At 47.2% G+C, this 22,240-nt stretch overlaps 1 protein-coding gene across 2 annotated transcripts in view; it reads left to right on the forward strand.

Moving 5' to 3' along the window:
• The window catches only part of TBC1D9B (TBC1 domain family, member 9B (with GRAM domain)), a 41,185-nt gene that overhangs the window by 12,731 nt on the left and 6,214 nt on the right, over positions 1–22,240 (forward strand). For both annotated transcript variants that reach the window (XM_006874445.1, XM_006874446.1), the window contains exons 5-17: positions 691–949; positions 2,092–2,299; positions 5,045–5,257; positions 9,578–9,739; positions 10,184–10,334; positions 10,815–11,029; positions 14,252–14,369; positions 15,706–15,991; positions 16,438–16,567; positions 16,662–16,760; positions 17,723–17,791; positions 19,750–19,990; positions 20,352–20,417. In XM_006874445.1, coding sequence (XP_006874507.1) covers positions 691–949; positions 2,092–2,299; positions 5,045–5,257; positions 9,578–9,739; positions 10,184–10,334; positions 10,815–11,029; positions 14,252–14,369; positions 15,706–15,991; positions 16,438–16,567; positions 16,662–16,760; positions 17,723–17,791; positions 19,750–19,990; positions 20,352–20,417 — 2,217 coding nt within the window. The remainder of the gene's footprint in view (positions 1–690; positions 950–2,091; positions 2,300–5,044; positions 5,258–9,577; positions 9,740–10,183; positions 10,335–10,814; positions 11,030–14,251; positions 14,370–15,705; positions 15,992–16,437; positions 16,568–16,661; positions 16,761–17,722; positions 17,792–19,749; positions 19,991–20,351; positions 20,418–22,240) is intronic.

Here is a 22,240-nt window from a genome sequence, read left to right on the forward strand (position 1 = left end):
TCTTTTTCCTTTATATTGGTGAGTTGGAGGGCATACATTTCCCTCTGATTCCAGGTGGCCCTCTGCTTCGTCTTTGTGCCTTTGCAGTCCCCTTCTGCAGGTCCTTCTCTCTGGGAAACACTGTCCTCAGGATACAGCCTGGCAGTCCAGGCCTCTTACCACACTGTCAACTCCCAGGGGTTTGGCTGCCGGGAATGGTTGCCATTTCCCAAGCCCAACAAGCCCTCCTCCCACCTCAGCACACAGCCTCCCTCTGCCTTTTCTTGCCCTCCTCCCCTGGCAGCATGCCACCACTTGTCAAGACCTGGGTGACAGGCCCCTCCGGGCTCTGGAGGAGCTTTCCGGATCCTCACCAGTCAGCAGTGTCCTATCTGCTGGTCACACCATGTTGTGACTTTTGAGTGTCTCTGAGCTCGGATCTTCTCTAGTTCCCCTCTGTGCCTGCTTTCATTTTGCTCTTCATCTACTTGCTGGGCAAATGCTTCCAGAGTATGTTCTTGGGCTGAGTGTCGGGTGCGGCTGGGAGGCAGTGGAGATCTGATCGGCAGTCCCTCCTCACAAAACATGTGTCCCAGTGTCCTAGCAGAACCATGGAGCCCTCTGGTGGGTCTGGGTGCAAGTAGGTGTTGGAACCCCTTCACAGAGCTCTCTATCCTTGTTAACCAACGGTGTGTTGTCTTGTATGTTCAGTGAGCCTTGTGGTGCAGTGGGTAGATGTCACACGACTAGAGAAGAATGCCACCCTGCTCTTCCCTGAGAGCATCCGTGTAGATACCCGGGACCAGGAACTCTTCTTCTCCATGTTCCTCAACATTAGTGAGACCTTCAAGCTCATGGAGCAGTTGGCCAACCTGGCCATGAGGCAGCTTCTGGACAGTGAGCGCTTCCTGGAGGACAAGGCCTTGCCCAGGCCCATCCGGCCACACAGGAACATCTCAGCTCTAAAGCGGTAAATTGCTCCCTGGGCGGAAGGGACTCCAGTGTACATGGACAGAGTCACCTGGGCAAGATTCACTAGTCCTGCTTGGTACTCAGGGAAGGGTCTGACCTCACCTCTCACAGGCTCCCCACTTGGAGGAAGGGCAGGTGAGCAGATCATCACAGTATAGATTAGCAGTGATGCATCATAAAACAGCCACGAATACAAGGAAGAACTGTAAACTTTCTGTCTTGCACTTAATATCAAGGTATTAGGAGAAGAAGCTAAGGCACAGAGAGGTTAAGTAACTTGTGTGAGGCCACTTAGCTACTGAGTAGCAGAGCCTGAGCTCCCACTGCCCAGGTCTGCGACCTTTAGGAAGTTGCATCTGGTAAATCTGGGCTTAGTGCACACAGCCTCTTTCCATCACTACTGACCGCCTTGACCAGAGGGGGCCAGGCTTCCTGGGCCTTCTTTTCACACCAGGCTTGTGATACGGGTTGTGTGAATGAGTTTACTGCTGGCCTGACTGGGGATGAGTAGTGATGGTCATACGCTCAGAGCACTCCTGCTTGAGTACTCAGGTTGTAGAGTTACAGGAAAGCTACAAGGCTGGCCGAGAACTCAGCACTCAGTGATACCAACTGCTGAAGTGCTCCTCCTAGCCTAGCCACTCCCAGACATCACTGTAGCCTAGGCCATAGACTCTGGAAAGCAACTTTGAATTGCAGTGTTGTTCAAGGACCTTATTCCTGATAGGAGAGAAATGATGGCTCTCGGTACCTTCTGGAGAAAAAATGAGTAGGACTAAACCATTTCAACTGGCACCATTAAATCAGGTCCAGGTTGAATGTCTCAGTCTGAGCAGGACCAGGTGCAGAACCTCTGGGCACCACCCAGGGTGACCACTGGGACTTCTGTCAAAAGAGTTAGGCCCCAAGGGCCTGTTATTGTAAGCAAATGTCCTATGAATAACCTATGTCTGACTTGTACTTTAAGGTATATTTTTACTGAACTCTGAGGTCCCTGGTCAAATCTTGCTCAATGGCAGATCCCAGAAGCCCCTTCACTATAGAAATGAGGAAACTGAAGCCCAGTGAGGTCTTGGGGCTCTTTCGTGTGAGTGCTAGCCTTCACATTTGCCCTTTTTTTTTTTTTTTAAATCCCCCTAGAGACCTGGACGCCCGTGCCAAGAATGAGTGCTACCGGGCCACCTTCCGGCTGCCTAGGGATGAGCGCTTGGACGGTCACACGGGCTGTACCCTGTGGACACCTTTTAACAAGCTGCACATCCCTGGCCAGATGTTCATCTCCAACAACTATATCTGCTTTGCCAGCAAGGAAGAGGACGCATGCCACCTCATCATACCCCTGAGGGAGGTAAGATCCAGAGGGGTGGGAATGGACTTGGATAGCCCTCAGACTAGCGCCTCTGTCCCCTGCCACTTTACTCAGGGGACCCCTAGTGGGAGTGCCCACTGGTATATTCAGGGATCCTTGCCCCAATGGGACAATGTACAAGGTTCCAGGTGGTCGAGTCTGTCCCTTTCTTGAGTACCAGGCCAAGGATGAAAGTGGAGTACGTGGGTGATCCTCAGGGATCACTTAGCCTAGCTGGGAGACAGAGTGGTGAGGGCCTCCCGAGACTCATTGAGAATGCCAAGAGAGCGCACACTGGGACGGAAAGGGAAGCTGCCTTCACCAGCCCTGCAGTGGAGTTTGGTGTAGTCCACTGTCATGGCTGGGCTGGAGGACCCTGTCCCATAGTGACCTCTATAAGAAACCAACCCCCTCTGTCCCTGTCTCTCCCATACACACACACATGCATGGCTCAGACCCCAGCCGTGCCCTCAGAGAGCATATCTCCTTGAGGCCAAGAACACATACTCAGGTTTGTGGTACTTCCCTGGTGGCCCAGGGGAGGGAAGGCCATTAGGCCAGTGGCTGGGGTGAAGAGATACAGGCAACAATGGCAAGGACATCTCCCAGACGGAGGCACTCTGAGTCAAGGCTGGCACTTAATGCCATAACACGGCAAGATTCTTCACTGCCAGCCATTACTGACATCTCAGTGTTGTGGTTTTATTAAAATCCTGGAGCAGTAAGGCCTCCATGGCATTTATGTAAAGCCCTTAAACTGCACTATGTCTGTGGTAGGTATGGGGCAGTTTGCTGCCCCACTTTCCTGAGGATGGTCAGTGGCAGAAGTCTTAAAGAATCACAATTCCAGCACCAGGTTGACAGGCTCAGATGTGGTCCTGGCCCTGCCTTCTCTTTTGGCATCAGGCAAGGCTGGTTCTTGATTACTTAGGCCCAGTTCCATTTCTTATGCAGGTCCTTGGCATTTTTATGACTTAAGAGATTCTGCTGAACTGGACAGCAGGACCACCTTTCATTGGAGACTGGGCCATGTATCTGTAGAGGGTCAAGGTCAAGGTGACATTCCCCAGATCAGCACTCACTGTCCTGAACTTGCCTGTTCTCAGAGTCCCAACCAGACAGCCTCTGGTTCAATGTGTACAGGGGGAGCCATCTCCAACTGAACATTTGGTGGGCACTTGAATTTGTTCTTCTCACCTGTACCTCTTTGGAAATGGCCCCCTTCTATCTATTTTCTCAGGATAAACGACGGTTGTCCTTTTAATACCCACCCCTCATCTTCTGTGTCCTAACCATAGCCTGTCTTGTCAGCCTCCTCAGTGCTGAGGAGTCCCTCTCTGCCCCTTCTCTTCACAGTCCCCACCTAAGATACCCTCCTCTTTGCAACCACCTCAGGAGTGTCCTAGCCACACCATGTTCCCTCTGACCTATTCTCCTGCAGCTACTGAAGTAACGTAAAATGGAAGTCAGGTTGGGTTGGTGCCCAGTCCGTGTTCATGAAAACACCCAGTTATCTCCTGAACAGAGCTCAATAATTTTATATGGATAATCCAAAACCTACTGCCATTGAGTCAGTTCCAACTCCTAGCAGCCCTATCAAACAGAGTAGAATTGCTTCTTAAGGTTTCTGAGACAATAAATCTTTTTAAGAGAAAGCTTCATCTTTTTCTCACACAGCAACTTAGGGCTTGAACTGATGACCTTGCAGTTAGAAACCCAATGTTATTCCACAGTGCCACAATTCCCTGCTCCCTGAGTCCCACAGTAACTTCCTTCAAAAGAACACAATATAGAAAGGGGGGAACTGAGGAACTTCACAGTGGGAAACTCTGACCAACACTAGATCACAAGGTGATGAATGAAGATCAACACCATCAGTGATAAGTCATGTTCATCGTGTGTACCCTTGATATGATGTGATAAGAATGGTATTTTATCTCTGTGGTCTTCCTCCCCAAAATCCATAACCCCAGTCTAACCATGAGAAGAAATCAAGACCAATCCCAGTAGAGAGACTTCTCCAGAACACGTGACTGAACAAGACTCCTCAACTCTGCCCCAGTCATCACAAATAGGGCCAGTCTGAGAAACTGCCATGGCAAAGGGGAGCCTAAGGAGACATGATGACTAAATGTGACGTAGGATCCTGGATGGGATCCTGGCACAGAAAAAGGACCTTAGGTAAAAACTGAAGAAAACTGAATAAAGGATGTTGTTGTTAAGTGACATCAACTTATTTCTGACTCATAGTGACCCTATATAGGGTTTTCAACTAGTGTTGAGTTTGAACTGCCAACCTTTCAGTTCAAACCGACCTCACAGTCCAGTGCTTATCCTTTAGCACCACACCAGGACTCAGAATAAAGTATGAACTTTAGTTACTAATAATGTATCAATATTATTTCATTAATTGCAACAACAAATGTACTATACTAATATAAGATGAGAGTCTTGGTGTGGGCGCTGTAGAATGAGTACTGGACTGCTTATCACAAGGTCAGTGGTTCAGACTCACCCACTGCTCCTTGGAAACTCTATAGAGGATCATTATGAGTTGGAACTGACACGACAGAACTTAACAACAACAACAGTGTAAGAAGTTAGTGAGACGTGTGTGAACGTGATACTGTTTGCTCTAAGAAATTTTTTTTAAGTGGAAAATCTTCCTCATAATAATTTAAGAAAAAAGCCAAATTTTATGTATTCAAGATGCAAATTACCAAAGAAATGTTTTTTCCCACTCAGGTGACCATTGTTGAAAAAGCTGACAGTTCCAGTGTCCTGCCCAGCCCTCTGTCCATTAGCACCAAGAGTAAAATGACCTTCTTGTTTGCCAACCTGAAAGACCGAGATTTCTTGGTTCAGAGGATCTCAGACTTTCTCCAGAAAACACCTTCCAAGCAGCCAGACGGCAGCAGTTGGGAAAGAAAAGCCAGCGTCGTGGACGAAACCCCTGAGGTAAGAAGGGGCTTCTAGAAGTTACAGGCAGGGAGACAGAGCCTGGAGAGCCAAGGGCAGCCCTGGGCCTCCTCCAGAGCCTGATCCATAGTGCATGGTGGGGACCTCTGGCCTGAGGAGTCTCTTCAGTGCTCCCAGGTAGAGAGCCCAACAGCCTGTCAGTAAGGTCACAGGCCTATTTATACCCCACTCATATCCCACAGTCCTCTTCCCACTTGGGGTCCTGTCTCCTCCTAAGCATCACCCACATGTCTTCCCAAGCCCACTTCAATTCCATGTCACATGAGAAAACTCTGCCCACCCTCATCTTTGTCCTTTATGAATCTCTGTGGCAATGAGAGCAAGAACTGTACTGTTTGGACCTTAATGCTCTGTTTTCATGGGTGCTAATGTTGTGTCTGGAACGAGAAGATCTCGCAGACCTCAAGGACTCCTGATGAGTCAGAGGCTGATGACTGGCAAGGGCCCTGTGACTTGTCCAGCTTGGGTGTGACTAACTCGTTTTTTTACCTGTCAGTTGTTCAGTGTGGAGCTTTCACAGATAGACTCCTCTTTTGTTGTTATCATTAAGAATATACACAGCAAAGTATACACCAGTTCAACTGTTTCTACATGTACCATGTAGTGACGTTAATTATATTCTTCAAGTTGTACAACCATTCTCACACCCTATTAGCATAAATTCCTAAGCTTCCTATTTCATCTTTTGAGTTGCTGTTATCAAGTTGATCCCATACAGATAATTCCTGAAAGAGCGTAATGCTCAAGGAAGACATTTTTAACTAGTAAAGCTAAACTATTATTTGTTTTTTTAAGAAAACTTCAGAGAATGTTTTTGGTTTATGGTTTAAAGATTATCTCAGTGCAATAATTTCAGGGGTTCATCCAACCTCCAAGACTACAGAAAGTCTGGAGTCCATGAAAATTTCACGTTCTTTTCTGCATTTTTCCCCTTTAGATCAGGATTCTTCTGCATTAACTTTTATCTTTAAAGTCTTAACTGCGGTACCATTATTAAACCAACGAAATTGACAGTAACTCTGTAGTACCATCACATACTTATATTCACATTCCCCAATTGTAGATTCATTTTTTACAGTGAGACTGTTTGAACTGAGATGTTCACAGGTTATACATACATTATGATTTGTGGCTCTGTCTCTCAGTTGTTGTTAGCTTCTGTCAAGTTAGCCCCTGGTTTATGGCGACCCCTTGCACTGTGGAATTGGACCATTATGATCCAAAAGGTTTTCATTGGCTGATTTTCAGAAGTGAATCACCAGCCCTTTCTTCCTATTCTCTCTCTTAAATCCCTTTTACTCTGTAGATTTCTTTTTCTCTTTTGCAATATTTTAATTGAAGGAATCGAGTAATTGTGAGGGAGAATTTCTCTCAAAGTTTTCTGTTGATTGCATATATGGTGTAGTACTATAAGATAAGCACAAGGTTGGTTTGAACCGCAAGGTCGGCAGTTCAAATCCACTAGCCACTCCTTGGAAACCAGATACAAGGTGCTATGAGTCAGAACCGACTCCAAGGCACATAACAACAACAACCACAATACCTGGTATGCATTTAATTCCTTTGCTCCCTGTAAGTTGGTAGTTGAGTAGTGACCCTTAGGCTTGTTCAGATCAGGTTCAGTTGGAAGTTTTGGGTCAGGTCTCTACATGTGTTATCAGTCATAGATGAGCACTGCCTAGGTCCCGTCATTCATTCAGGATTGCAAAATGATGGCACTCTTGACTCTCTGACTCCTCTTGTTTATGAGCTGGGATACTTCTATAAAGATAAGCCTCTCCTTTTCAACTACTGGGTTACCCTGAGGCAGAGTAAATGTTTTATTCTGTCCTATTAGCCACCAGTTGTCAAAATAATGAGTTGGTTTACTAGTATCCTTCAAATGTGGCTCATTAGTTTTTTGTGCTAATTTTTTATTGTAATTATATACTTACAGATTAAAACAACTGGATCTGTTTCAAGCCATTAAAATTGTTGTCCTTAAGGACATTTCAATTATCCCATCTTTACCCAAGAGAAATTTACTCAGATTAGCTCCTGAGTCCTAGTGGTGTTTAAGAGCTACCTTGCTCCTTGGTATGCCACACAGGGTGCATTGTTGTTCAGTTTGAATTTGTGAAGCACTCACCGATTGAAAGAGTTAATGTAAAAATCCACATATCTGATTCCTCTGGAAAAATCAGCAGTGCTGACATTTCAGGGCCCATATTCCCACTGAGTAGGTGGCCTGTACTCTCCAGCCCCCTCGAGCCCACCTGGTCTGGCCCATGTTGTGGTTGTTTTAAGTGCTATCAAGTCAATTCCTACTCATAGCAACCCTGTATAGGGTTTCTGAGGCTTTACATCTTTCAGATTTAATTGTAATTTTTGAGTAAATGCTCAAGGGGTGCTGGTGACGTAGTGGGTTATGGGTTATATGTTGGGCTGCTAACTACAAGGTTAGCAGTTTAAATCCCCCAACCTCTCTGCAAGAGAATAATGAGGCTTTCTGCTCCCATGAAGATTTATAGCTTTTGAAACCCTATACGGGGTCGCTTTGAGTCAGAACTGACTCATCAGCACACAGCAATAAGAAGAACTGAAGTAGATGCTCAGTAATTTATTAAATAGATTAAGTGTGGCTGGGTTGTACATGTGAAAATGGTTGAAATTTAAAAAAAGAAATGGAATAAGACTGAATGGGCAGGGGATGGATAGAACCCATGCTGATTGGAAACATTAGGAAAAGTGTCTTAAAATTTTGAAAGTTGGAAGTGATGATGGTTGTATAACATGGTGAACATAGTTAACATCACTGAATAGTACAGGTAAAAATAGCTGCAGTGGAGAATGTGTTGTTACACAGGCATACCTCAGAGATATTATGGGGTGGATTCCAGACCACCACAATAAAGCAAATATTGTAATAAAGGGAGTTACATGAATTTTTTTGTTTCCCAGTGCATATAAAAGTTATGTTTGCACTATATTATAGTCTATTAAATGTGCAGTAGCGTTATGAAAAAATTTGAGATATTGTGAGAATTAACAAAATGTAACACAGAAACACAAAACAGACTGGCACCAACAGACTGGCTCAACAAAAGATTGTCACAGACCTTCAATTTATCAAAAATGCAATATCTGAAAAACACAGTAAAGTGAAGTATAAAAAAAAGACTCATGCATTATATGTTTCACCTTGAAAAAAAAATAATTTTAAGTTTCTTAGAGGAGAATGGGCTTGATGTGAAATTTCCAGAAAGGATGAGACAGCACTGGGTGAAAGGGGACATGAGCTGTCCTTAAAGGACTCAGCACCCTGAGTGACAGGCTTGACCACCAGAGTGAGCCTGGCCCTGTGGCCTGTCCAGCATTCACCATGGTTGGACGTCTGTGCCTCTGCTTTGTCTTCCTCAGGGGCTCTGTGCCTGGCTCATGGGGGCCCCAGGACCTTCAGAATCCCACTCCCTTCCTGCTGCATCTCTCCTACAACAGCCCCAGCAAGCATGGCTCCTTGTCTGTGCCTGAACTGGGTACTGCCAGGGGGAAACGGGGCTCAAAACAGGAGACTGGGTCTGGATAGGTTCCACCCCTAGTGCCCAAGGACTCAGTGCTGCTGCTTCCTGGTTGTTGTTTTCGTTAAGTGCTGTCGAGTCAATGCCGACCCATAGCAACCCTGTATAGGGTTTCCAAGGAGCAGCTGGTGAGCTTGAACCGCCGACCTTGCAGTTTTAATGGCTTTGCAGTCTGGCGCATTAACCCACAGCGCCACACCAGGACTGGACTCCTGCTTCCTGGAGCCAATGGGAAATCAGAGCAGTGGGCACAGGGCAGAAGGAAACAGAAGGAAGCAGCCCAGGGAACTAGGAGCAAGGATGGGAAGCAGGTAGAGTTGGGTTGCTCGCATTGATGGCCTTACCCTGCAGGTGGCAACTGAGCTCAGAGAGCAGCCCAGAGTAGGTCCAGGAGGGCGGGATCTTCCCTTTGCTGGCTATTGCTGTGAGAAGGCCAGGACAGCATGCGCTCTAGGGCCTGTTTTCGTGGGAAACCATGACTCACCATGTAGTTGAGCTGGATTTCAGGGAAGGTGAGTGTAGCTGTCCTATTGGCCAGAGAGGAGATGCAGGCTGGGCTGTAGCCACAGAAACACCACCAGTCCCTCCTGCCTGCCAGACAGAGTTCTCTTTGTACATCACCCATCCTATAGAGATCCTGCCTTACCAGGTGACTTGGTCTGCCTCTGTGATTTGAGGTACACATGCAAGGCCCCATGGCTGGTGGCTCAGTTGTGCTCCCCTTCTCCATTTTATTTTCTAGTCTCCCTCAGCTCCTCAGGAGGTGTTGGAGCAGCCCACCAGCCCATCCTCCACCATTAGTGGCTACCAGAGCTTCTGTACACAGGAGGTGCCAACTGCATCCCATGGCCTGCTCAAGCTCTTCCAAAGAAACTCATCCACAGAGGTCCTGGGGGCCAAAGGGGTAAGCTCTTGAGGTTGGTGCTACAGATGAGGGCCCAGAAGGGAGCAACGATGAGGACCTCCTCCAGATTGACATGGGCAGTACCCTCCTGAGATGTGAGATACAGCTCTGCACAGTCCAACAGCCCAGCTCGCTCAGTGGGTGGGTTAGGGTTAGGGTCTAGGGTCCTCAGTTTCTGAGTGACTCGTTTTTCTTCCTGATGACTTAGGAGGGTGTGTGGCCACTTCAGCCTGGGACTGGTCTGCATTTTTCTGGTAATACCTGTGAAATCTGAGGTTGCTGATCGGCCCTTGTAGATAATTTACATGGGAAGCTTCTAGCACTGCTTTGGTGGGGAGGGGCTGGGAGAAGCAGGAGGGCCTTTTGCATTCCACAGACTCTGTAAACATCCTGATGAGGTGGCAGCATCCCGTCACCCACAGTCCTCCATCTCTTTTCCTGCAGGCCAAGGAGAAAATGAAGGAAGAATCATGGAACATTCACTTCTTTGAGTATGGGCGTGGCATGTGCATGTACCGCACCACCAGGACCCGAGAACTCGTCCTGAAGGGCATCCCTGAGAGCCTGCGGGGGGAGCTGTGGCTCCTCTTCTCTGGTGAGCACGTTCCACACCCAGCTATGTGCAGAAGCACAACTTACTGACTTAATTTGATCTTTGAGTCCTGTTACAGACGGGACATCAGAGGTCTGAGGAATAGGGTGGCGTATACCGTGCTCTAGGCAGGAGGTCTTCCTGGGAAGCAGATGCCAAAGGCAGGCCTCTGTACATGGAGCTGCTTTCTACCCTCAGTGGAACAGGCAGGCTCCCGTAAGCTTCCTTCCATTGGGACAGATGCTGACAACATTCACACTCTGGGCTGCTGGAAGAACTTCAGGAGGGCTGGTTAGCCGCTTGAACTTCCTCCTGGGTTGGGTGCATCATCATGGATGCATGAAGGAAGCTTTGCCCACACCTTGTAACTGACCCCAAAAGTCCTCCTCCTCAGGGATACACTGGCAACATCTCCAGCCTGCTCTGCTGTTGCTTACAAAGTGGTGGAGATGGAGAGAGACAGTTGCCCCTGTGTCTTTACAGGGGCCTGGAACGAGATGGTGACTCACCCTGGCTACTATGCTGAGCTAGTGGAGAAGTCCACAGGGAAGTACACCCTGGCCACAGAGGAGATCGAGCGAGACTTGCACCGCTCTATGCCAGAGCACCCTGCCTTCCAGAACGACCTTGGGATCGCTGCACTCCGGCGGGTGCTGACTGCCTACGCCTTCCGGAACCCCACTATTGGCTACTGTCAGGTAAGGGGCATGGAGGAACCCTGAAACAGCGTGTCCTATCAAGGCCCTCAGGAGCAAGTCCCCATAACCTAGACCTGCACCCTTGCTGCCAAGAAGAACTCCAATAGTCTTGTAGTACATGCAACAATATTACAGCACACAGATGTGCCTTGAAAACAGCATGCTGAGTGAAGTCATTCAGTCCCAAAAGGACAAATTGTGTATGATCCCACCTATAGGAAATATCTAGAATAGGCAAACTCATGGAAACCAGCTTATTAATGGTTACCAGTGGCGGCAGGGAGGGAGAAGCAGAGTCATTATTTAGGGGGCACTGTTGAGTTTTGCTAAGGTGACGGAAAAATTTGGAAATGGATAGTGATATAGTTAAACAACATGAAGAATGCAATTAATGTCACTGAATTGTACACATAAAATAATGTTGAAATGGCAAATGTTTTGTTACATATCCTGGTGTGACATTATAGGGTAAGCACTGAACTGTGAACCACAAGGTTGGTGGTTCACACTCACCAAGTGCGCCTCATAAACCCTGTGCAGGGTCACTGTGAGTCGGAATCAACTTGATGGCACTTAATAACAAGAACAAGGGGGTTGGGGGAAACTTGAATGGAACACCTGCTATGTTATCAAACATAGCCCCTGGGACCTTCAAGTGCTTTTATCTAGTTGTTGTTGTTAACTGCCATTGAGTCAGTTCCAACTCATAGCACAATCCTGTATAGGGTTTCCTAGGAGCAGCTGTTGGGTTTGAACCACTGACCATGTATGTGGTTAGCAGTTAGGTACTTTTCCTACAGTTCCACACCAGTACTCCTGTATCTAGGAGGGGAAAGATTTAACTTAAAATTATGATGCAGGGGAAAATGAGAAGAATAGGAAGGTATTGTTGAATGGGTAGTGAGTTTCCGTTTGATATGCTGAATATATTTATATGTAAATAGTGATGATAGTTACACACCATTATGTAATTATTGTTGTTGTTAAGTGCCATTGAGTCAACTCTGACTCATAGCCCCCCTTTATAGGGTTCTGAGGATCAACTTCTGGGTTTGAACTGTCTGGTATTGCAGAGGATAATGAGTTTGGCTGCTAACCACAAGGTCAGCAGTTCAAACCTACCAGCTGCTCCATGGGAGAAAGATGAGGCTTTTTGCTCCCATAAAGATTTATAGCCTCAGAAACCCTGAACAGGGTTGCTGAGAGTTGGAATCGACTCCACAACATATAACCACCAGTCTGGGTCCTGGCAGCATCTGATTTTAAAGGTTGTGAGCATTTTCTTGGCCATATCACGTGACTTCTGCTTGACTTTGCCCATATCTAGGCCTTAGGAAAACAGGCCAACTGCCCAGAAAGCCTTTCTGTAGGACCAATATTCCAAATAACAAGTTACCCAATCACAGAAAGTCAATGTGTGCTGTAAATCAGTTGAATAGTGTGTCAAGCAGTTGGAAATTTGTTTTCTCACAGCTCTGGAGGTTGGCCATCAAAATTCTAGGCATCAGCTCTAGAGGAAGGCTCTTCTTTGTCTTTTTCATCTTCTAGTAACTGTCTCTACCACTGATCTGTCAGTTTGTCGTACTGTAGTGGCTTGTGAGTTGCTGTGATTCTGGAAGCTGTGCCACAGGTATTTTGAATACCAGCAGGGTCACCCACAGTGAACAGATTTCAGATGAGCTTCCAAGTTAAATTTTGCTAAAGGTAATACAGGAACGGCTGCAACTATACATTGACAGAGAACTTCCAGAGGTTCAAGCCAGATGGAGAAGAGGACGTGGAACGAAGGGTATTATTGCTGACATCAGATGGTTCTTGGCTGAAAGCAGAGAATACCATAAAGATGTTTGCCTGTGCTTTGTTGATTATGCAGAGGCTTTCGAGTGTGTGGATTATGACAAGCTATGGACAACATTGCTAAGTATGAGTATTCTGAAACACTTAATTGTGCTCATGAGGAACCTGTACATACACCAAGAGGCAGTTAATTTGAACAGAACAAAGGAACACTGAATAGTTTAAAATTAGGAAATGTGTGTACCCAGGGTTGTATTCTTTCACCATACTTATTCAGTCTGTATGCTGAGCAAATTGGAAAACAAAAGCTGGGTTTTATGAAGAAAAACGTGGCATCAGGATTCAAAAAAGACTCATTAACCACTGGTGATATGCAGATGATATATCCTTACTTGATGAAAGTGAAGAGGACTTAAAATACTGATGAAGATCAAAGACCGCAGCCTTCAGTATATGTTGCACCTCAATGTAGAGGAAACAAAAATCCTCACCACTGGACCAATAATCAACATCCATACAAATGGAGAAAAGATTGAAGTTGTCAAAGATTTCATTTTGCTTGGCTCAACCATCAACACTCATGTAACCAGCAGTCAAGATATCAAACACCGTATTTATTGCATTAGATCGATCTGCTGCACAAGACTTCTTTAAAGTGTTAAAGAGCAAAGATGTCAGTTTGAGGACTAAGGTACACCTGACCCATGCCATGGTATTTTCAATAACCTCATATGCATGTGAAAGCTGGACAGTGAATGAATAAGGAAGACCTTATAAAGAATTGATGTGTGAGTTATGGTGTTAGAGGAGAATATTGAAAAGTACCAGGGGCTGCCAAAAGAATAAACAGAATTGTGTTGGAAGAAGTGCTCCTTGGAAGCCAGGATGCCCAGACTCTGTTTCTCATACTTCTGACATATTATAAGAAGGGACCAATCACTGGAGAAGGATATCATGTTTGGTAAAGTGGAGGGTCGGCAAGAAAGAGGAAGACCCCTAATGAGATCGATTAGCACAGTGGCAGAAACAATGGGATCAGGCTTAGCAACGATTGTACGGTTGGCCCAGGACCAGTGTCTCATTCTATTGTACATAGGGTCACTGTGAGTTGGAACCGACTCGATGGCACCTAACAACAAGGAAGTAACTGTCTGCAATCCTTGAGGCTCCTGGGTTTGCAGTGCATCTACCTCTGTATTTACATGCCATTTCCCACTGTGTTTGTATCTCTGTGTCTGTTTCCCCCCCTATAAACACCACTCAGAATGGATTAGACTTAGGACCCATTTGACTGTCCTCATTAACATAACAGAAGAATCGTACTTCCAAACTGGTCCTATTTACATGACAGGGATTACTTTCACTTACCTTTGGGGGACACAGTTCTGTCCATAACACCCTCCACCCCTCTTTGGATGTTTACAGGCCATGAACATAGTGACATCTGTGCTCCTGCTCTACGGCAATGAGGAGGAGGCTTTCTGGCTGCTGGTGGCCCTCTGTGAGCGGATGCTGCCTGACTACTACAACACCAGGGTGGTGGGTGAGTCTCCACCAGGGCAAGAAGGAGGCATGCTTCCCTATCTCCCACTGCCCCCCTCCCCCCGGATCTAGGCCCCATGCTGAGTGCTTTCTCCATGAGCTCCTGCAGGCCCCATTGTCATCCTGTGGGCTGTGCATAGTCACACTTCCCATCTCCAGATCAGGAAACTGAGGTCATCAAATGCTGAAAATGGAGGACTAAAGACAGCCCCCAACCTCCCAACACCACAGCACAGACTTTGTGTGGATCCTTACAAGCGATCCTTAGAAGATAGTGCACGTTTGATGTTTTTAAATGCCCATTTGGGGCCTAAATTCTCATCTGCCTAATTTGTTCAAACCCCAAACACAAACCCAATATCATCAAGTGGATTCTACTCTAGTGACCCTGTCTGAATAAATCTTTCTGGGAGCAGACAGCTTCATCTTTCTCTCCCTGAGCAGCTGGTGGGTTTAAACTGCCTAGCTTGTGGTTAGCAACCTAATATCTCAAAAAGCGTTTTCTTTTTAGAAAGTTTTAGACATATACAAGTAGAGAGTAAATTCCCTTGTACCTAGTATCCAACTTCAACAATTAGGAATTTATAACCCATGAAATCCAAGCTGCACATTTATATAATCACATGTATAATTAAGTCTGTTATTCTAAGATTGCCTTCTCATACTACTTTAGTTTCCAAGGATAGGGCTGCCATAACAAAATACTGTAATAGATGACTTTGAATAATAGAAATGTTGTTTTCTCATTGTTTTGGAGGCTGGAAGTCCAAATTCAAGGCATTAGCAAGGCCTTGCTCTCTCTGTCACACCTAAATGTCTCTTTCAGCTTCTGTAACCCTCAGGCATTCCGAGGTATTCTTTGGCTTAGAGATGATCCTTACATGGCAATCTTTCGCCTGTATGTGTGACTCTCTCTCTCATCTCCTCCTTTTATAAAACATCACTCAGAAAGAATTGGGACCTACCCTACTCCCATTTGACCTCATGCTAAACTAATTTATAACATCTGCAAAGAAAACCCCCCTCTCCCCAAATAAAGTCATATTCACAGGTACAAGGGTTCTAGAATTTCAAAATGCCTTTTTTCGGGACACGGTTGAATCCACAACTTTGTCATTTGAGTTTGAGAGTTATTCTTGGAGTCCTTTAAAGCATCTTGCCATCTTTCTCTTTCTCTTGCCCCTTCCAGCCACTCAGTGTACATGGAACTGGCCAGGACAGGGGCGGGTAAGGCTGGACATGGACAATTTGTTGTTCCTCCGCTCCTGAGGTTCCATACACACCTGCTTTGGCCCAGGGCATAAGAGCCCACTCAGACTCCTCCATCCTTTGTGCAGGTGCCCTGGTGGACCAAGGCATCTTCGAAGAGCTCACAAGAGACTTCCTGCCACAGCTCTCAGAGAAGATGCAGGACCTGGGTGTAATCTCCAGCATCTCACTCTCTTGGTTCCTGACCCTCTTCCTCAGCGTCATGCCCTTCGAGAGTGCTGTGGTCATTGTCGACTGCTTCTTCTATGAGGGCATCAAGGTGGTCCTGCAAGTGGCCTTAGCCATCCTGGATGCCAACATGGAGCAGCTGCTGGGCTGCAACGACGAGGGCGAGGCCATGACCGTCCTGGGCAGGTGACCACTGTCCACTCACCTCTTTTCCACTAGGGAGCTGTCCCATGGGTGGGAGAGCCTACCCCTTGCAGTGACCATATGCATCATGTCCAGGCCCCTTCCAGGGCAGGCGAGAGCTTTCACCCTGGGGAGACTGATAAGTGCTGGGAAAACTACAGTAGAGCAGTGGGAGAGAGAGTCTGGCCGGGAGCTGAGCTCCTAACAAAGTGACTTCCTGCCGGTGGTCAGGAGATGGATGTAACAGCAGGTGTGCTTATGTCCAGAGTATAGCTCTGCATGTGCTTCCCTGGTCCAGCAGCAGTGCCCCCCACCACACCCCCCAAAGGAGAGGCTCCATGGGCTTGTGCACACTCAATCACTGACAAGTGACTGACCTTCTGCAGACAAGACCCCTGTGCCTATGGGTTGTCTAGCCTGACGTTCCCTTTTGTTCCATAACATTACAGATATCTGGATAATGTGGTCAACAAGCAGAGTGTTTCTCCTCCTATCCCACACCTCCATGCCTTACTGACCAGTGGTGATGACCCTCCTGAAGAGGTGGACATCTTTGAGCTCCTTAAAATGTCATATGAGGTCAGCACTCACAAGGCCAGGGCACTCCAAAGCATGTGCAATCTGTGGGCACTGTGTCCACGCCTTGTCTCACTGAGTCCCCTCTGGCCTATAGAAATTCAGCAGCTTGCGGGCTGACGACATTGAACAGATGCGGTTTAAACAGAGACTGAAAGTGATCCAGACCTTAGAGGACACAGCCAAGCGGAGCGTGGTACGCATGAGGCTCCAGTCCTCGGGTGGCAGGCGAGGGTCATGGTAGGGTGGCAGCTGTGGGCACAGGGTGGCTCCGCATATTCCGATGCCTTTGAGGTCAGGGTGAGCTGCAGAGCTCTTGGTGGGAGCATACCCTTGGGATCCTGGGACTGTAGGCAGTGGGAGAGGTCACAGTCATGTTTCTACTCACAGGTTAGTCTGTGGGAAAACACTTCAGATGCTTCACTGCCTGCAGGCTGTGCCTTTCCTGCCTGGCCTTTGTCCCTTCCCCTGAAGTCACCGTCTGCTACCATCCAGCATGCTATCTGTATCTCTACCTCAGTCTTCTCCTCCTCATTTCTGGATGGGGTCAGGCCATCTCCAGGGGGTGCCACTCTGTACTGCCTTGATCTGTTCAATCTCTCCACCCACCCACCCACCTAAGCCAGGGACTTCTTCCTCTCAGGGTTCCGAACCCTTCTCTTCAGGCCTGCAGCCTTGAGGGCACTTAGCTCTCAAGCACTCCAACCTGACTCTGACTAATTTAAGTAAAAAAGGAGTAGTCTGGAAAGTTCTAGGACACCCTAAACCACCATACCAGGATCTTTCCAGGAATCCATGCAGCAAGAACTACTTCTCACACCGTGTCTTTCTGGGCATCCGGGAGAGAAAGGCCAGTCAGCTACCTGTGTGCTAGAGACCACACTAAGGCTTCCCTGTGCCCACCCCAAGAAATAATTTGGGAAGTGTGACCCGATGGAATGGGTGACGAGGGATGGGCATCGAAACTGTGCCCTTGTCCCTGAATGGCCCCTGGTCACTGGACCACTGTTTTAGTATGTCTAGCTGGAGATGCTGAAAGGATAGGTACTGGATTTGTGTCTGTCTGTATCCACCATGTGATTGTCTGAAAGACCATGTCATTTTTTATTGTAAAGAAACGAGAATCCATCTTCACATCCTGTTTCTCTTTCCTCCTAGGTCCGAGCTATACCTGGAGACATTGGCTTCTCCATTGAAGAGCTGGAGGACCTGTACATGGTGTTTAAGGTGATGGCCACGAGCAAGCGCATGCCATGTCACCCCACCCTCTTTCACCCAGGACAGTGAGGATTACTGCCCCTTTCTGGTCCCCTAATTGCATACTTAGTATAACATTGTTTTGCCAGGAGAAAAGTCATTTCAAAAGCTTGTTCAGATGCAATGACCATGAATCTCACATGGTAGAATTTACTCATTCTTGGAGTTCTGCAAGTATTTGATTTCAGGGCACAGGAAATATAATCAAGTCAGTTTGCATGGAAGAGAGAATGCATTGGCTCATATAAACACAAAGTTTCTAGGACAGCCTCAGGTATGGCTGGATCTAGATGTTCTAATGTTCGGTCATACATCTCCCACGTACCCCAGACCCTCGTTCCTGCAGAGTGGCAAGATGGCAGCAGGTCCAGGGTCATCCTGTCTTTACAGTAACCCCAATGGAAAGAAAATTTTTCTTTCCAGGGGATTTTAACAAAAGACCCAGCATCAGTTGTTGAACTGATAAACCTGTGCGCTGGCTGGAGGATGGCATCTAGGGAGAACCAGGTGGTGCACCCATTCCACCCATCACCACTGGCAGGGCTTGTCAGTGCCCTATGTCTGAGAGTGGAGGATGAGGGCTCCTCAAGGAAATTTGAGGTTCTGGTAACAGAAAAAAAGAGGGAAGGATGCTGAAAAGGAGGCAAAAAGAGCAAAGCCCACACTGCCTTTCCTTCTCTCGTTTCTCCAGCCGTCTGTAGTTCAGTCCATGAGGTAGTCTCAGTGTATTTAATGCATGTGACCCGCAGTGACCATTACCCATTGTGGCCATGGCCTTCTGTGGTCCACTGCATGGGCTGCCAAGTGCTCTTTCAGCTCCCACAACTATAAATGTGGGGCTAGTAGTACCTCCTTGAGAGGTTCTGTAAGGGTGTGAAGTGTCACCCGGTGCTCACCTCCCCTCCCCTAGGGCACTGTGAGCTGGATGGAGGAGGATTGAACACACGTGACCTGTTGGACAACCTTGTTGTTGTTGTTAGGTGCCATCGAGTCAGTACCGACTCACAGCCGAACAAAACACTGCCCGATCCTGGGCCAACCTCACGATTGTTGCCACGCTTGAGTCCATTAATGCTGCCACCTGACCAATCCATCTCGTTGGGGGTCTTCCTCTTTTTCTCTGACCCTCGACCCTATGAAACATGATATCTTTTCCAGTGACTGGTCCCTCCTAACAGTATGTCCGAAGTATGAGAGATGAAGTCTGGCTGTCCTGGCCTCCAAGGAGCATTCTGGCTGCACTTCTTCCAACATGGATCTGTTTGTTCTTTTGGCACTTTCAATATTTTCCTCCAACACCATAACTCAAATGTGTCAATTCCTCTATGGTCTTCCCTATTTACTGTCCAGCTTTCACATGCATATGAGGTTATTGAAAATACCATGGCTTGGGTCAGGCGCACCTTAGCCCTGAAGCTGACATCTTTGCTCTTCAACACTTTAAAAGGTCTTGTGCAGCAGATTTGCCTAATGTAATACATCATTTGATTTCTTGACTGCTGCTTCTATGAGTGTTGATAGTTGATCCAAGAAGAATGAAGTCCTTGACAACTTCAATCTTTTCTCCATTGATAAGAATGTTTATTGGTCCAGTGGTGAGGATTTTTGTTTTCTTTACATAGAGATGTAATCCATACCGAAGGCTGTGCTCTTTGATCGTCATCAGTAAATGTTTTAATTCTTCTTCACTTTCAGCAAGCAAGGTTGTATCATCTGCATATTGCAGGTTGTTAATGAGTCTTCCTCCAGTCCTGATGCCACATTTTTCTTCATATAACCCAGCTTCTCGGATGATTTGCTCAGCATACAGGTTGAATAAGTATGGTGAAAGAATATAACCCTGTCACACGCCTTTCTTAATTTTAAACCTAGCTGTCCTAAAACCCAGGCTAGGGGCCAGACCGCTCACTAGACTGCATCTCTTGCAGGCCAAGCACCTGGCGAGTCAGTACTGGGGTGGCAGCCGCACCACTGCCATTCGTAGGGACCCCAGCCTGCCCTACCTGGAGCAGTACCGGATCGATGCCAGCCAATTCCAGGAACTCTTTGCCAGCTTAACTCCTTGGGTCTGCGGCTCACATACACCTGTGCTAGCAGGGCGTATGTTCCGACTCCTGGACGAGAACAAGGACTCACTTATCAACTTCAAGGAGTTCGTGACAGGCATGAGTGAGTGCCTAGGGACACAGTCCCTCCTTTAACTTCCCAGGAAGCTCTCCAGTGCCCATCCCAGCCCCTCCACCCACTGCAGCAAGCAGAGGCCAGCTCTCCTCCCTGGATGGGGGTGCCTGCTGGAGATACACAGGCATCCAGTGGGGTCCCTCATCGTAGGTCCCATCACTAACTCAGCTTGAGGTTGCATTTGCTTAGGTCTGCAGACCTGGAGGAGTGAGCATTTTGGCAGATTGCATGGTAAAATAGACAGGGCTCCAGGAGGGCCAGGCTGTGAGGTGGTTTCCCCTGAGCATGACTAGTGGCAGGACCTTGGAGCCCTCGCTAGTGGAACCTCTTCTCTGTGCTTTCTCTGCAGGTGGGATGTACCACGGGGACCTGACAGAGAAGCTCAAAGTGCTGTACAAGTTACATCTCCCTCCAGGTGAGAACCTCCCTGCCCACTGTGTGTATCATTTGTCCAGAGTTCAGGATGCCAGCATTCTAAGGCTGCACATGTCTCTGTAGGACTGATGGGTTTGAGACATCAAGGCGGGGGGTGTAATGGAGATCCCTGGTCCTGATGTGGGCCATCAGTAACAGAGGACAGGAGGAGGAAGATAATCCCCAGAGCAGGACTAGCATTTGGGGAAAACATGGAACAGAGTCCCATTGGTGAGGAAGAATGTGAAGAGTCCCCTTGGTGGGAAAGAATGTAGAGGGGAGTCTCCTTGGTGCTGTATAGTCACTTGGTGGCAGGAGGTAGTACATAGTTGATCAAGGGTCCTAGATAGAAAACTGGGCAGCTCAGCTAAAAACCATGATGGGCTTGCATGGGTAGGGATTCACATTTGAGAGCTTGGCCCCTTAGGTTTGTCTTAAGGATTCCTGTGTATTCCCAGTCAGCCAGCCTGTGGGCACCATCCACGGCTTTAGGGTTACCTGAGGGCTTCCGCTCTTCCAAGTGGGCCTTGGTCCTGCTGAGAACATACAGAGACTGGCCCCTGAGGCACACATCAGTCATCTCTCCAAAAAGATGGACAAAACCCCCACACTCACTGGGTTCCTGCTGTATGTTGGGCACCCCCATGGGCTCAGCATGGCAGCCATCACTCAAGAATTCTCCAAGGAGGGGCTATCTCATTTCCACAGGAGGAAACCGGGATGCAGTGTGAAGATTACCACCTGGCACCCAGCCTCCTGGTGGGGCCACCCAAGGTCCTTGTTGTCACCACAGTCCACCAAGCTCTGTGTGGCTTTGCACGGTGGTTCGGAGCCCCTTGGAATCAGCTAGAGAAATGTTCAGAACACCATTGCCTGGCCTGAACCCCAGAGATTCTGACTACATTGATCTGGGAAGGGCTCAAGATTCATTTTTGAAAGACCCTAAGTGTCATATGAGTATCATAACAAAATACCACAAAGTAGGGGCCATAAAGAACTGAAATTCATTGTCTCTGAGTTCTGGAGGCAAGCCTAAAATCAGGATGTCGGCAGGGCCATGGTCCCAGAGAAAAGTTTGGCGGTTAGAACTCACTGGCTTCTCTGCAGGAGAAAAAACCAGGAAATGAGCTTCTGCAAGATTTACAGCCTTAGAAACCCTATGGGTCAGTTCTGCGAAGACCTATAAAGTCTTGCTGACTTGGAATAGACTCAACAGCACACAAGAACAACATGGAGATGTGTCTTCATGTGGTGTATCCAACACAGCCAATGCTAAGAAATGCCTGGAGCTTCCAGAAGCTGGGAGAGATGAGAATAGCTTCCCTTAGAGCCTTCAGCTTTCCTCACTTCTAAGGAGTATTCAGGCTACTTTCAACACAGATTTGTTTGTTTTCTGGCAGTCCATGGTGCTTCCAGTATTATTTGCCAACACCATAATTCAAATGCAATGATTTTTCTATTCTTCCTTATTAATTTTCCAATTTTCACATGCATAAGAGATCCTTGAAAATACCGTGGCTTGAGTCAGGCTCACATTAATCCTCAAAGTAACATCTTTGCTCTTTAACACAGAGGTCATTTACAACAGATTTTTTCTAATGTAATAAACCGTTTGATTTTGTAACTGCTGCTTCCATAACTGTTGATTGTGGATCCAAGCAAAAGTCTTTAATAACTTCCATCTTTTCTCCATTTGTCATAATGTTATTTATTGGGCCAGTTGTGAATCTTCCTCCAATCCTCATCCACATTCTTCATAATAATTCAGCTTCTCAGATTACCTGCTTTAACCTACAGGGGAGAGAAGCCTCAGAGGAAATGGGG

The sequence above is a fragment of the Chrysochloris asiatica genome, unplaced genomic scaffold (assembly GCF_000296735.1).
Source record: "Chrysochloris asiatica unplaced genomic scaffold, ChrAsi1.0 scaffold00279, whole genome shotgun sequence".
Classification (NCBI taxonomy): Eukaryota; Metazoa; Chordata; class Mammalia; order Afrosoricida; family Chrysochloridae; genus Chrysochloris; species Chrysochloris asiatica.